At 35.6% G+C, this 16069-nt stretch overlaps 1 protein-coding gene across 1 annotated transcript; it reads right to left on the bottom strand.

Moving 5' to 3' along the window:
- Positions 1-1487: 1487 nt before the first annotated feature.
- LOC105211192 (general odorant-binding protein 56h) lies at positions 1488-2166 on the bottom strand. The gene is made up of 2 exons (XM_011182528.3): positions 2007-2166; positions 1488-1944 (listed from the first exon to the last, which is right to left on the bottom strand). The coding sequence occupies exons 1-2, from the start codon at positions 2058-2060 to the stop codon at positions 1627-1629; spliced, it is 372 nt and encodes a 123-aa protein (XP_011180830.1). The 5' UTR covers positions 2061-2166; the 3' UTR covers positions 1488-1626.
- Positions 2167-16069: the final 13903 nt, after the last annotated feature.

The following is a 16069-nucleotide window of genomic DNA, read 5'->3' as shown; positions in this document are numbered from 1 at the left end:
CAAATTGTAGGCTTGCCTTGGCTTGAGCAAGCTTTTCAAATAAGTCAAGCTAAACAGGCAGGTAGACAAAGGTGCACGCTGGAAAAAAATCAACACACATTCGCTTAAACAAAAGTACCCGAAGGCCAAATGTGGAGTCAAAGCCTGCAGAGCCAGCACGGCCTGCTAAATATTCAAAGCTTACCGCACACAACCTGCTCGCTGGTTATAAATGAAATTGAGAAAAAAATTCTTTCCAATGTATGCAGCACAACAGCAGCAGCAACAACATGCTGCAAGGTCATGTGACGGAAGGGAAAGGAGTGGAAAGAAAAAATTGCTTGAAACTTAGCTCCAAATACGCATGCAGACAGTACAAAAAAGGCATGTACCGGTTGTCTGTGGCTGTCATTGATTACCAGCGTAAACCTCCTACGTTTCTCCAAATGTGCAAGCTTGAAAAGCGAGGTGTGCTCAATGCAGCTTGAGAGTCATTTTTAGCAAAGTTAACCCGGAAGCGCTTGAGGGAATATATTATGAATATATTATGATGACATTTGCAGGAAAATTGAGCCGCTTCGAACAAGTAGTTGAAGAGTTTGGAGATACTGTAGGTATTGCATTAATTTATTGTCTTGTATAGGCTAATTGCAGGAAAGAAAAATTATTGAAAATTATCCTGTAGAGTTTCATGACTGAAAATTATTGACATTTTTGATGAGTGAGGTATTGAAAAGTTATTGATACCGAAAGCTATCAGACAAGTTAGGAGTTTAAAAATTAAAAGCTTTCAAAAAAATCGAAAGCTGACACTCTATTCATTTTTAGACACCATTGAAATGTACCTTTTTTCATATAGATCGCTAAAAGCTTTGGTATAGCTTTGAAAACTCTGACCTTTGAACCACATTTTTTACTACGAAAGCTTTTATATGTCCCCTACAGATTTCATTGGATTTTCATTGTTGTTTGCAGTTATCAAAAAATTGTATATGATATAATTAAAAATATAAGCGGATTCTTGATAGCTTTTGTCCAACTTAGCTCATAAAGCTTTCCTTAAAAGTATTTATCATCGAAGAAACTACCATAAAATAACTATATGTATTATATTAAAAGCTTTCACTATTTGTGCTTAATTTTCAAAAGCTTTAATAAAAAGCTTGTAAGCTTTTAAATGTTGCTCGAATTTTTTCACTTAGAATGCTTATCTACAAATTCATTGCTATTTGTAGTTCTCAAAAGCTTTTATATGATATAACACGAAAACTGTTAGCGGATTCTTGATACTTTGAAAGCTTTTGTCCAACTTAGATCGTAAAGTTTTCCTTAAAAATATTTGTGATTGAAGAAACTAGCGTATAATAACTAAATGTATTTTATTAAAAGCTTTCATTATTTGTGCTTAATATTCAAAAGCTTTCATAAAAAGCTTGAAAGCTTCCATCCATCTAAATTCCATCTTTCGAAGCTTTCATATTATAACCATTTAAATAAAAAACCATTAATTTAAAAGCTCAATACAGTTCAAATGTGTGAGTATATTTAAAATATATATAGTAAACCAATTAAAAACCACCACCGAATAAAAACATTAAAGAATATTCAACAATTTTTTTGTTAGTTTTCACACTTGCTTCCACAGAATTATTTGTGCGTTATCATGCACTCCGTGATCTTCATAGCGGTATCACAAGGCGTTGAACCAGTCAAATCCTTGCATTCATCTATAGCAGCAGCGAACTTCTCTTCTGTGATTTTAGCTTTAGCAACATCAGCTTTGAAGTTGCCCGACTCATCCATGACACCTTGCTTGACCATAATGCAGTGGCTGCTGCATTTCAAACTCTCCGGTACGGTAGTCAATTTACCCTCCATAAAGTCGTGAAAGTCCTTTGGCGAAACATTGTGCTCCTTATTACAGTCCTCGATGAATTTCCGCATTTCCGGATCATTTGGATGGCACTGTTGATGGAATTTGAGAGTGTTGAGTGTAGGGACTTTTGGGTTTTATATGTTCAACTTACCAGCACAACAACGCTGTAGACTACCAAGAGCGCAATAGTTATGAACGACTTCATATTGTAAATTTTTCAGTTGCTCTTATCACCACAAGCTTTCGGATACAAATTGTTGCACAGCAACGGTTTGCACGCATTTATACCGACAATATTCACTGAACTGATCATCGATCATGCGCTACGCGATCTTTTGGCAGGGGATTTTCACACTATAATTTTATTTTTTATTTTTTATTTTTGTTTTTACTCTTTTTTGTTGTAATTGCTGATTTTGTCTTCTTTATGAACGTATTTTTAATTAAAGCCCGCCTTTTTGCTGATTCCAATCTGATTACGCGCAAATTGTTTAGTTCCGCCGTGTGATTTTGTCACTGTCACAGCTCGAATCATTGTTATTTATTAATATTTCGCACGAGACTAGTTTTTTTATATTTGAATTTTTGTTTTTGTACTTTTAATTTGTTTTGCCATTCCCAAGTCGACTCTAATGCAATTTTAATTTATACAATTTGTATATCGTACACTAATTTGGAATCTCATTGAAACTTGAGTTCATGAAAGTTGCTTGACATTTAGAGCTATTAAATGTTAGAGTGTGAACATATGTAGATTGTTCTTTTTATAAAATAGCAGATTATATAGGCATAATGTTTTCATTAACAGACTGCATTTCGTTTGTTTGAGTTCTCACCAACTATCTTTATGATAAGAAATGTTTAACGAAAGTCTGATGAAGACAATTTTGAAGAAACACAAAGTGTTGATCTTTTCTCAGATTTCACTAAACTGATCGGTTTCTAATGGTCCTTCTGTCAGGCGAAGGAGTTTAAGTGGATCATACCTGGCAGCCAACGGTACACCGCTCCTTGTGAAGCTATAAAAATAATATCGAAAAAGCGTCTTGATATCCCCATAATTTGACTGGATAACTGAACTTTCGAGATCCAAAATCGTTCATCCTTAGTTTAGCAAATCTGGTAGAACATAATAAAGTTCCAAGATTATTCTATTTCAACATCGAGACTCACTACATTGAAGCCATTGATAAATGATCGACCAGAGTCCCTCTGATTTTGGTTAGATGCACACTGCCGAGAGTAAGTGGTTCAATGGACTACTACTATAACGATATGTTCGGGCCCTTACAACAGTAAAAAATGGTTGATCCACGGTCACCGAGCTCAGTCGGTTTGAACTCAACACCATGAGAAGTACGAAGCTCCGACTAATTTCTAGAGGTATTAGGACGAGAGTACCTTCCAAGCTCTCTCGAGATACCCGAGGAATTGGAAGCTGTGCCTTTTTTAGAAACTCTGACTGAAATGTACTTCTCAGCAGTTTAGCAGAGTACCGAGACTCTTACCTGGAGAGTAGTTGAAGGCCAGTCAATCTCTGACGAACTATAAAACTTGTTCTCCGCTTGAAGCATTACAATTTTTTAATTCACGCCCTATAAACAGGGTATCTTTCCTTGTAAGCTTTTTCGAGGTAATCGAGGAGTTTTAAGGTGTTCTTTTTTTTAGAAAGCCTGATTGAAGTGTACTTCTTAGCAGTTTATTTGAGTGATGAGACTCACCTCGAGATTCTTTAAAGTCAATACATTTCTGTTGTACTAGAAAGATTGGTTTCATCTGGAACCACTTTCTACTTCTGTATGACGATATAAAAGCAGTAAAACACATTAAAATGTTGTAGCATCCATTCAATAGAGTACCGTATTCTAAGTGCCCACATTCTGCACACGAATGTAATTGCATTTGCATTATGACTAATGCGCTTACATGGACGCTCGAATAATTTCATTTTTAATGATTGCTCTCCAATGCATATATGCAATTAAAATGCGCTGATTTATGGCACATGCTTATTACTTAAAAAAAACTTTTGCTTTTTGAGCCACATTTTTGATTGCGCTTTTCACTAATGACGCGGTAATTTAAAATTTAAAAAGGCTGAGCCATAATTATGGCTATAAACAAATTATCAAATGCTACTCAAAAACAAAATTATAAACCTCTCGTCTAATAAATATGTACTTAACTATGCGAGTTAATTAACGGTATTAATTTTTATACGTAAATCGGCGTAATTTGTGGCAAATGAGGGATGAACAATTTCGGTTTTTGTTGAGGTGAATATTTCAGTTAGTTGACATTCATAGTTTTAGCGTTCATTTGGTATACTAAGCTGAAGTTGTGTGGTGATGTTGTTGGAGTTGGAAAAAATAATATTTTTGATTAGGAGAAAGATAATAAATTTAGACAAATCAGATACAAAATTTAAATTTTTGAAAAACGAAGAAAAAATATCGACGAATTTAAGTTGTAAAAAAACTATTAATACCTAATAAATCCACGCCTCGTATCTCTCCAGCTCACCACTCGAGTGAAATAAGTACTAGGATATAGTTTTATTTTTATTACAAAGCTTAAAAGCACGTGAAATCCTCTAAAATATTCACAGCATCCCAACTTAGCACACACACGCAGATACTCTAAACATTTCAACCAAAACAAAAAAACGGTAAATATTTTCATTACCTTGACACTCAGGCTCCGTGGCATTGCGTGTTGCTCAGGTGAACCCATATAAATATCACATATTTAGTGCTAACAAGTGACCATGTAGACCCCACTCTAGACGTGTGCTGGCATTAACTTCAGTGCGAGTGTCAATGCTCAGGGATATGGTGATCCCTGGACACGCACACATTCAAATAAAGGTACGCTTGCTTAGGCATAGACATGGGCTTTTGGGGGTGTACTAATACAAAATTACGCTCCTCCCAGTGGGAAGAAAACATTACTTGCCACTTAAATGCAAATATGCATAAATGTATATAAAATACGCAAAACAACAACAAAAACAACGAAATCTCTATAAAATATTTAGTTTGATATATGTGAATATGTGTGTGTGTAGTTATGCTGAAGCTAGGGTCAGGTTGTTCGGTATTGTTTGACAGTGTTTGGGTGTGAATATGTGAAAGTTGGAGTGAGGAAAGGCAATTTTAGTGGAAAGGTCTTAAATGTGTAAAAAACTATACGCAGTAGACTTGCGGAATAGGTGAGAGGGTGGGGAATTGAAGTAAGACTTGAATTGTTCAGTAAGAGATGTGATGATGGGCGAAAGGTGGTGTCAGACATTGATTTTGAATATAGCTGTTTCTGTTGATTATCGGGCCTTTACGAAGATTAAAATGTGTAAGTGAAAATTTTATCGACAGTGGGTTTTTAGATTAGAAGGAATCCGGACTTATATTTGAACTAGACTAACTTTTAGTTGATTTTCTCAAAAATAGAACCTGAGAGTATTTTTATTGGAAAGAGAAGACTTCTAGTGAAAGCCTTCTACGTATGTTCAGGGTTGTCCTAATGCGGCCATTTTATTTATCGGGCTTTGGATCAGTCTTCAAAAGGTTTACACTGTTAATTAAGGGAATAATTTCATTGAACAGGTTACTGAAAAATTATGTTGATCAAATTTCTCTACCTTAGATAAAGAGTAGTCCGTATAGTTCGAAGAAAGAAACGAGTATAGGCGTATTTCTTTCCACGAGAGTCTGTTTCAGCTAGTTTTCGAAACCCGGACAGATTCAGATTATATTCAATAATATTTTCTGTCTCTACAACAACAACAATATGGCATGACTAGTCCAAATAACCATATTTTTCACTTTTAAGTGGAATATATATCTGATTCTATTTGATAATTTTTACTAATTCATCACCGTAAGGTATAGAGAGTGTTCTGTGAAGTACGTGTATCATCTAGGTTAGCAGAAAACCCACGCACACTTAAGCTGTAAGCCCAGTGTCTATTTGAGTCAAAACAGCCATCGAAAGATATATTTCCATTATTTTTCTTAATGTTTGTTGGGCATTCAGTAACAAATTCTCACTAATACAAACCCTAAAACGATTACACATAAATATCTATTTCAGCAAACACATAGAATCGGGCAGTTATTGCCATTTTTGTGTGTCATTTGAGGCCGTCGGCTCATAAAAACGCATGCAACTCTATGGGGACTTTCACTTGCTGGCGCACGCACAAACAAAAGTCAGTTGGCGGCCCGCAGGAAATGCTACAAAATATGCATAAGTTCATATATGTAGAAGCGTTTGACTAGAAATGTAGCCAAGAAGAAAAAAACAAGAGCAGACTACAATAAAAACAAGAATAAGAACAAAAAAAAAAAACAAAAAATAGCACGGCATAAAACAGTAAAGCATGTTAAATTTAACATAAATTTGTTGTTAGTTTGACAGCATAACATTTTAGCTGCTGGCAACAAGCCTCGGCCAATACAGTGGGGAGCCGAACGAAATGTGTGCACACGCTTGGGGATGATTTCTGTTTGTATTATCCATTTTTTGTGCAAAAAAAAGTAACTCCACTTGCTTTTTCTCTGTTTGCTGCTAAAGCCCACGCTTCCCCAATTCTGACGTGCTTTGGGACAATTTCTGCTTGCTGCCAGTCGCTTACGGGGGTCATTGCTCCATTTCGTTATTTCTTAGATTTATCCTTCGCATAAAGTTAACACTCACTTTTTTAAAGCTTAAACGCATTGCGACGGGTGGATGACATGCCGACTTCAAAATCCCCTCGGAATGCCTTGGGAAAGCAATAAGAAATGCAATGTAAATATCCGGCGTCTGTATGTGTGTGTGTTGCTGGCAAAGTAGGTGTATGCATTGGCCTCGGGTCACAGCGCAGAGAGCACACACACACCCCCACATATACATACATACATATCCAGAAATATACTTGCATTCGTATAACTGTCCCCCCGGTAACTACCCACATGCCATATATATGGTAAATATATATCTGCGAATATCTCACACAATCCCCCTTACGCCTCTGGCTTTTTCTTTTTTTATTTGGCTTAGAGCCAATTTTTGTCATAACTTTCACTTCAAGTGAAATTTTGTTGCTCCCTCGTTGCCAGTATTATCGTACCCATATAAGCATTGTGTGACAATCTTTTACATTTGTCTTGCCTCTCTCTACCTCCCCAACTACTGCTGCTTTGCAAGTTTAACGCAGGTTTGCATTAAGACATAAAGTGTACTCAACTAGGCTGTGTACTTAGCCCTGGAATAATCATAGGCCTAAGCTGGCTGCTTTGACTTTTATGCAGGCCTTGTCCCTTGTAGATCCTTGTTTACTTTCTTCGAGCTTGTTCCATATCTGTGTGGCTTTACTGCAAAATTTGTGTGTTTTGAAATTGTCATTTCTTGTAAAAAGTCGCTGCCGCTCATTTGTTGTTGCATACTGTTTGCTTTTATTTGTTTTTATGCATTTTGACCGGTATTTATGGAAATTGTTATTGGTTTGTTAACACCACATTTGAGCTTTAACGGCATATATTTGTTCAACTTGATATTTACTATCTGCAAACTGATATTTCTGTGCATAGCTACAGGCGCATTGCCGCATTGTGCATCGTTTTTCTAAAAAATCCTCAGGGTGTGTGGTATTTGTTGCTGTAAATGTTAGTAGGTCATTCAGAAGTGCGACTGATGCTGGAAACCTTTAAAAAATGTTAAATTATAAATTTTAAATGTTAAAAAGTCGTTTGTAGATCAGCAGAACATCCATATGACTATCTAGTCTAAAAATGTAAAAAAAACTCTAAAGCGAGCAAATTTCAGAAACAGAGTCCTACCCACTTGGCCGCATCCAGAATGTATTACTACTGGTACAGTTCGCCTCTTGAAAGCGTTAGTAGTCCATACTTCTGAAAAATCAAAAATTTTGTCATTTTGAATCCACAGTGTGGTCTGACTAAGCCACGTACGATGTGGTCGTGTGTCTGAAATTAAGAATAGATCTTTTATTGAGCATGCTCACCAGTATAGTCGTATTCGGATTAAATATTATTTGTAAGCCTAAAGTAGGTTGTCCAATCCTTGAATTACAGGTTTGAATGTGTTATAAGGCGAGAGAGTTATTTAGCAGCAGCAAGGTTCAACTATCCTTACTTGTAGGGGTTCTTACTGGTCATTACCCGACTTATTATTACTCATATTCTACGCGACAAGATTTTATCGAATGCCTGTTTTAGAAGTTGCTTGGAAAAAGGCGAGGTGGAATTATCTCAACACTTTTTTTTGTAGGGCTCCGGGATTCGATACCTGCAAACATATAGGTGAATTAGTTAGTTAGCTACGGTAGATGCTTGTGATGTGTTGAAAACGTTTTGTCCAGCCTTAATACCCATCTATTAACAATCTGGTTTCCAAAAAGACAAATGGTTCAAGTGGGATTTCCTACTTAAGATCAGCCATAGAACTTAACCTAACTTAGTAGAGACAAAATAATGGGAACTGTAGGGCGATCGCATCTTAAAAAAATATCACTAAGGAAACGAAGAAACGCTTACTCTACACTTTATCGTGGTGCAGAGTTGGTCGTTCCCATAGTAATTCTGGCAGATTTGTAGTGAATTTGAGGAAAAAGTGATTATATTGGATTTTTTCTCATTGCACTAAGTAAACGGTTAATGTTAATGAAATCTAAACTTTCAAATTTCATTAAAAATAAAATTTTTGTATTTGATATAGATTTTTTTCTACCACAGCATTTCATTGATTATGATTATGTTTCTGAAAAAAGTGTTCCACTGTGTCGTAATGTCTACAATTAAATTGGATAATAACTGCAAAATTATAAAGTAAAGTTGTCTCCGACAAAAAATTATTCGAAAAGCAATTTGTATGAAATACAAACAATATTTTCTTTTTTGAATCAGGCACCCACTGTACTCTTTAGCCATAATCAAAATAAATATCTTTTCTCACTGCAAATGATGCCCGTGCGCTCCATATGCGGAAGATATTTTCTAAGCAAATTAAAAGCAAATAAGATATATGAAGTCATTCATACCAGCATATGAGTAGCGAGGGCATTAAAAACGCATTGAAGGCGCAAAATTGCGCGAATAAATCACGACGAATTTTGACATTCTCCACACTTGTAAAATCATATTAAAAGTGCGTGCAATAAAGACAGCAAAAGGTTGCGGTACGAAAATATTATGCTGAGTAGAATTTAATGAAAAAATAATAAACCATATCGAAATGACAATAACAAATGCGAACAGAGGATACATGAAGGGGATAGCCATGATGGCTAGAAGCGAGAGTGGAAGAGTAGATGTGTGTTGAAATGGGTGCAAGTTAGAGTAGCAGGAGGAGGAGGCAGAGGAGTTGCGCCTGTTATATGACACATGTGGCATATATGCCAAGCACCCAAAAGAAACAACAACAAATAGCAACTTCACTGTTGCTGCTGAAGTTGTGATTTGATTGCACCCAGCAAAATACACACAACAACAACAATAATAAATAACTAAAGTACTATACGCACAACACAAAGAGGCATCGCAAAGTAGAAAAAATCGCGAGAAAAGTGCGCGACAGTGGCAAGAGAATTGCTCAAAACGAATTGAAATGCCGTCACATTTGCGTCAGCGACACACACACACACGCACAAACACATACGCACATAGAGATGTACCTTGAAGGAGTGCCACACATGTGTGCAAATAAAAAATAGCAACAACAACAACAAAACCAACTTTTTTTAAATATCGCTGAACCAGACTGTATGGAATTCGCCACGCTTTGTGCTGTTTGCAGCCACACTGGCTGCCACATACGCTGTTTGGCTGGCGGTGGCAGCAACTTGGCAATATGTTGCACTCGCATCAAACCGGCAAGTGTCTGCGTGCGAGTGTGTGTGTGTGCATGTGCGAACGTCTTCAGTTAGCGTTGAGTTTATTTATATGCACACAAGTGTATTTATAATGTACATCATCAGTATGTATGTGTGTTTATGCAATTTAATTCAATGCTTCAACAACGGCTGTTGCACGATACAAATGAAATGATTTATGACGACAAAATCATAAGTTCATAAATGTCATGCAACAGTGCAATGGGGCAATATTGTGACGCAACGGCAGCAGACGCAACAGACACAACTGATACACAGCAGCCAGCAGCTCACATATAACCGACGGTATAAGCTTAGCGTTTGTAGTCCCTGGCGTTCTCAGACGCTCGCTTGAGTGGCAGAAAACGCGCTCATTTAATTAGATGAAAATATTTGCAAATCTATTTTTAAGCTCATAATGGCAATGACGCTAGACGGTGTGACTTCTTGGTGAAGACATGGAAATATTAATTAATATTTGTAATGCATTTTATGACAGAGGCGAACATAGATACATACTCGCATATGTTTCTGATACGAATTAAACAAATTATAAAAAAAATAAGGAAAGTTGAAAGTATAAAAAGTTAGGTTAGATCAATTAAAATCTTTATTGAGAAACCCTTTTTTTTGCCTTATACCCGGCATGTTAAATCATTATTACTATCTTCTAACTACTATAAATAATAGTATAACTTCCTCTACTTATTCAAAATGGACAACTAATTGATTTAATTAAGACATAAATTGACTCAATTAAGATTTAAATTGATTCAATTAAGAAATAGTCGACTTAACTAAGACACAAAGTGGCTCATCAAGTTTGCTGTCAATTAATTTACTCAATTAAGATATAAATTGACCAGGGACCGGAAATAAGAGTTATTTTAGAATTTTTAATAAAAAAGTCATACATAAAGGAACATCGTAGAAAAGTTTTGATTACACCATCATGATTTTTAGGTGAACTATATGCGAAATATTGTATGATTTTTAAATTTTGATTTTTATATAAATATTAAGATCAAAAATAAAAGTTATTTTTGATTTTTATTTTTTTTTAATCAAAAATAAAAGTTATTTTTGATTTTTATTTTTTTAGATAAAAAAATAAGAACTATTTTTGATTTTTATATTTTTAATATGTTTCTGAAAAAACCTCTTAACACTGACTTGAATGGCAGCCAAAACTTATAAGCCTCTAGCAGTAGTAACCATTACTTTTTAAGTTTTACGTAAGCAAATAATTTTAGAATTTTTTTATTTCGTTCTATTCACGTTTTATTGCTGATACATTATCCATGATATTTTCATAATTTTCTATATTTTAATTGTCAGTTTCTTCTTTATCACTACTCCTAAATTTGCTTCTTCTGAATACTGTTTTAATTAAAGCATTGCTACCGTGAATATATCTACGTAAGAGTTTATTGGACTTTTGATAATGGATAAGTCGCATATATTGATATATAAAAATTGGAATGATGCTATGATGATGATAAATAAAAATTTTGTACTGATTTTTATTATTGATTTAAAAATATAAAAATCAAAAATAATTTTTATTTTTTGATCTAAAAAATAAAAATCAAAAATAACTTTTATTTTTGATCCAAAAAAATAAAAATCAAAAATAACTCTGATTTTTTGATTTTTTTGATAAAAGTCATAAGAGTTACGGTCCCTGAAATTGACACATCATGTATAGAGTTCACACATAATTAACTTAATTTGAAAAACTTGTAGTGCAAAAAGTGTTTTACGTCATATAGCGTTTTTAGACAGCCACATTATTTGTTCAATTAAACATTTTATTGAGAAACGATCCGATCTGATGTTATACATTTTTTGTTTTTGCTTTGCTTTAGCGGCGACATCTACCGTAGCTTTTTTTATCAAAAAATTCAGCCAATCGGAGACATAAAACGTGTATCGTACGTCTTTGTCGCACAGTTGCATTTCATTTTCGATCTTAATAAGCGTTTTAATCGAGCAGAGGCTGTTTAATTGATCAATCAGATCCTGTCTAAAAACGCTAGTAGGTTCTGTCGCTGATATCTTGGTGGTCTCACTTTGTGAAGCTCGAAAAGTCTTGAGCTCAGAATTCAGCTCATTTCTATTCTTGAAGGGATTCTATGTTGTTTCAGCTTAGATATCGTAAAGATTGTAAAGATAGGATAGGATAGAAGAAAAAAAGGAGATAATTCTACTTCACGTCTTCCAAAAACCTCGATACGATTTTTCTGTGAGATTTTTAACCTTACCACGCGGAATTCGATTCGACAATGACCGGTTATAGTTATATAAGTTGGAGAAGAAGAAGCTGTTTGTTCTCAATTATCAAAGCTCATTGTTTCAATTGTCCGCTCTTTAGCATCGAATACAATGTATCGGGTCACACACGATGAAGAGGCATATATTTAATGATTATGTTGGCAGTAAGATCTCGTTCTGTCTAGCTAAGGCCCTAGTGATAGCAATTCTGCGGTTGTTTGAGATCGTATTGCAGTGTACTCCTAACAATTCATTTCAATAAAATTTGAGATTATTATGATAATAGCTATGAGTCCTAAGTCGTTGGAATGCCGATATATTGAATCTCTTTTTCATTTCCATCTTAATATCATCCAAAACTGAAGAACTCTAGAGGTTTTAATCCGCATTTGACCACCGACATCTATTACTGATTCAAGGAAGCCCCTCAGAGGATAAACTTCCCCTCAACAGATTCCATCAAACCCACTCGGTAATGCAGAATAACTCCAGGATTTCAACCTTTTAAAATTTATTGGAAAAATATATTTGTGTATCTTAAACGAATTTTATAAACCCGGTTGAAGCTTTTTTTTATTAGGTGAGCTCTTGTTATATGGGAATATGAAATGAAAGCTCGAAAGAATCTGTACAAAGCCCTGCATGGGAGTATACTAATGACTTATTGAGTAAAGAAAATGTAAGGGGCTCTAGAATAAATCTGTTTGCTTAATGATCTCTAAATCTGAGATACTTTTTCTCTTGGAGAGGGAAAGGGAAATAAAAATGTATACTCCTAAAATCGTAGTTTGGTATATTATGGCCCTTGGTACAAAAATATATACACCAATATCAATATCAAAAGTCATACTAATTTGACCCCAATATTGAACGCCTTAAAGTAGGCTAAGTTTTAGTATCGTTTACTGTCTTTTAAGATATTATTTGTATACAGAATAAAGTTAAATGTAATAATATACTTTAATAAAAGTAGAAAACGAAAAGGCGTACTTTAAAATTCTTAAATTTACCATTGCTTTGATGTGACATTATACAGAGAAAAAAAATGCGAAAAACGAGGGTCATCATATAAATATAAGAAACAGTATAAAAATATATAGTGGCAGAGCAAGTTGACGGTAGCTCAGTGGCATATTGAACTGCTGTCAACAACCCCCATGGAATTATATATTGGAGTTGAATATATACAACTATGAAATTGAGACTGGCCTTTGATTAGTGTGGCAACAGCTCAAATAACATACAATTGTTTGCTTCATTTAATTCGTGATGTGGAAGAGGAAAATTACAAAAAAAATATATATATATAAAAGCTAGTGTATTACTTTTAAAAGACACATATATACACTTTAAAGTAATGAAAAAATAAAGAAACATCGTAACTATACGAAGAACTTATTGCTGGCGATGTCGGGAAAATTGAAGACAAATTCAAGTAAATAATGAATTGAAAAAAAATTCAACAAAAAAAAAATATAATGTCAAAGCAAAATGTGTGGCATGGCAGAATTCTTAATAATATTTGCAAGACAGCAGAACAAAGTAGTCCAGGCTGGAAGAGCGGTGGGGGCGCGCCAAAAGGAAGTAGGGTTGAAGAAACAAAAAGGCGTTTAAAGGCTTTGCGCTGAACTGAAGCACGACCAACGGCAGCAAGACGGTCAATAAGCAACGGACGGGAAGAAAGCTGGCGGAAACAAATGTGGGTGCTGCAATAATATTAAATACATGCCTTCGAATGTATGTGTATGTGTGCTGTGCACGCCTTTGTGCGACTTTTTTCCATTTGACTTGCGTTTGAGAAAACGATATCACAGTTAGAGGGCAATGTGCTGCATAATATGAGTGGTGGGGTCAGTTAAAGTGAACGGAGAGGTTTCGAAAAAAAAAAGAAAATATTTAGAGAAAGAAAATATTAAGTAAAAATGCCACTTAAAGTAAAAATAGCATTAAATACAACAATAAAAGTTCGAATGAAAATAAAAATTTTTTTTAATAGAAATTTCTTTCCTTTTCAACAAACATTTTCTCATAAACACTAATTGGCGCCACTTTGCTGCACGAACCTGGGCAATAAAGTGCATAAAAAGCTGTTAGTGTCACTCTAATTGTGGCTCAGCCACGTCAGCAACGGATTAATGCGCTCCATGCATCAACGCTGTGTGGTTTGTTGCATGCGTCAGGCGCACGTGTAGGCGTGTGACACTGCTCAAATTTTGAAAGTGTTTACGCAATCAACTATTTTCTATTGAAATTTTTGTGTGATTTGTCATTCATGTGTGCGCTGACCAGCGTGTATTGCTTATCGTTAACATGATTTTTAAGAATTTTTAAATTTGACACTTCTTTGCCACACGTGTCCACGTGCTTTGCACTTGAATTGGCGCTGTGTGCACTTAAAGTGCGAAATATTTACGAAATTTGTGGCAAGTCTTTTGTGATTAGGAGTTTGAAAATTTCTAAGTTCAAAGGCATTTTTTAATTGTTAGTTCTAGGGTGGGAATGGAGTTTCCAATAAGTTAGATTTTCACACTTTAAGTCATTTCATTACATTTCAGAGTGATTTGATTAGAGATAAGACATTATTTCGTTCAATCAGCTTTACTGTCAGCAATTCTCAACCATATATGGTGATATGTTAGCGAAGTTCTATAACATATAGATTGTTTTACTTTCTGGATTATTTTAGGTTAGGCTGTATGGCTGTTCCCAAGAGGGAAGCCATGATATTCAGAGACTTTTCTCATCATATTTTTACTCTAGTTTGCGCGGTGAGTCAGAAGAATCTAGCGACTGCGCAAGTGCTAGTGGCTGACCATTGTTTGTCCAGTTCAGTTGAGGCTCAACCGTCCAGTAGTAAACCTGAATAGGATAGCGGTGCTCCTCATTGTTCGCCTGTTTCTGTCGGTGAGACTGACATGTTTAACCTTGTAAGCTCATCAGCCTTACAGTTGTCCGCGATTCTGCTTTGGCCAGGCACCCAGACCAGTCTTGGTATCAAAGTGAATCGACACTTCTCTGAAGGTTGCTGCGTTCCGTAGCTATATATCCAACGTTACCTTTATAGCAGTCACTTCCGCTGGAAAAACGTTATAATTATCGGGTAATAGTAATCCTGGCAGTAAACTTCTCCACCTACGAGTACTTTCCCCGCTAACTTCGACTCATCCCCATAAAGAAGCTCACTGCGTACCTCCTCCAGCGACTCCTTCCTACCCAAATCTCACTCGAAGTAATAAGGGTAAAGAAGGACTAGCCAGGGCTAAGTTCGGCCAGTAGTCTCGGTATGAAATCGAAGTGTGCAAGGATTCTTGAGATTTTATTATAGTTTTTTCATCATGAAATGAAATCTTACTAATATCTGACTAATTGTTCTAATCTATTTACGTTTATATTTACCATTTTATATGTATTCGAATTATTACTGTATTTTATTCAATTGTTGCACAAAGCTCTTAAATATATACCAATGTTTAGCCCCAGTTAGTTAGTATTTACAATGTGAGTTCAACTTTTGTTACAAAAACCCGCATTCGCGACACTTCGACCGTGAAAAGGTGAAAAACCGCTGCGGGCAGATCATGCAACAGCAACGAGAATGGCACAAACCACAGCGAGATGAAATAGAAAAAATGCAGCAGCGACACTAACCGAACTGAGGTAACGGTACAAACAATTGCGAATGCGGCAAACTGATGTCATTTTAATTTTTCCTTTGCACACACGTCGAATGCTTTCAATAGCTGCCGCAGTGTGGCAATGTGGTGAGAGTTCAACTATGTAACTGCACGCAAATAAATACAGATCGGGATATTACCGACGCTAAGGTGTGTCTGTGTGTGTTTACACTTCGGTTGCTCAGTTAACTGCAAGCAGCGCACTAATATTGCCGGTGAGCGCGCAATGCCGCGGCGCTATTGTAAATGGTAACGGTGATAAAAATATGGTTATGTATGTGTAAATGAATGTGGCGCAAAAGCTATGGTGCAACAAGCATTTGGGGACCTCGGTGGCAAGCAGCAGCTCCAGCGCATAATGTATCACGTGAAAATTGCCGTGGCAACTGTAACAAA

The sequence above is a fragment of the Zeugodacus cucurbitae genome, chromosome 6 (genome assembly GCF_028554725.1).
Source record: "Zeugodacus cucurbitae isolate PBARC_wt_2022May chromosome 6, idZeuCucr1.2, whole genome shotgun sequence".
In the NCBI taxonomy this organism is placed as follows: domain Eukaryota; kingdom Metazoa; phylum Arthropoda; class Insecta; order Diptera; family Tephritidae; genus Zeugodacus; species Zeugodacus cucurbitae.
Note: the sequence above shows the minus strand (reverse complement) of the source record. Positions and strands in the feature narration are given on the sequence as shown.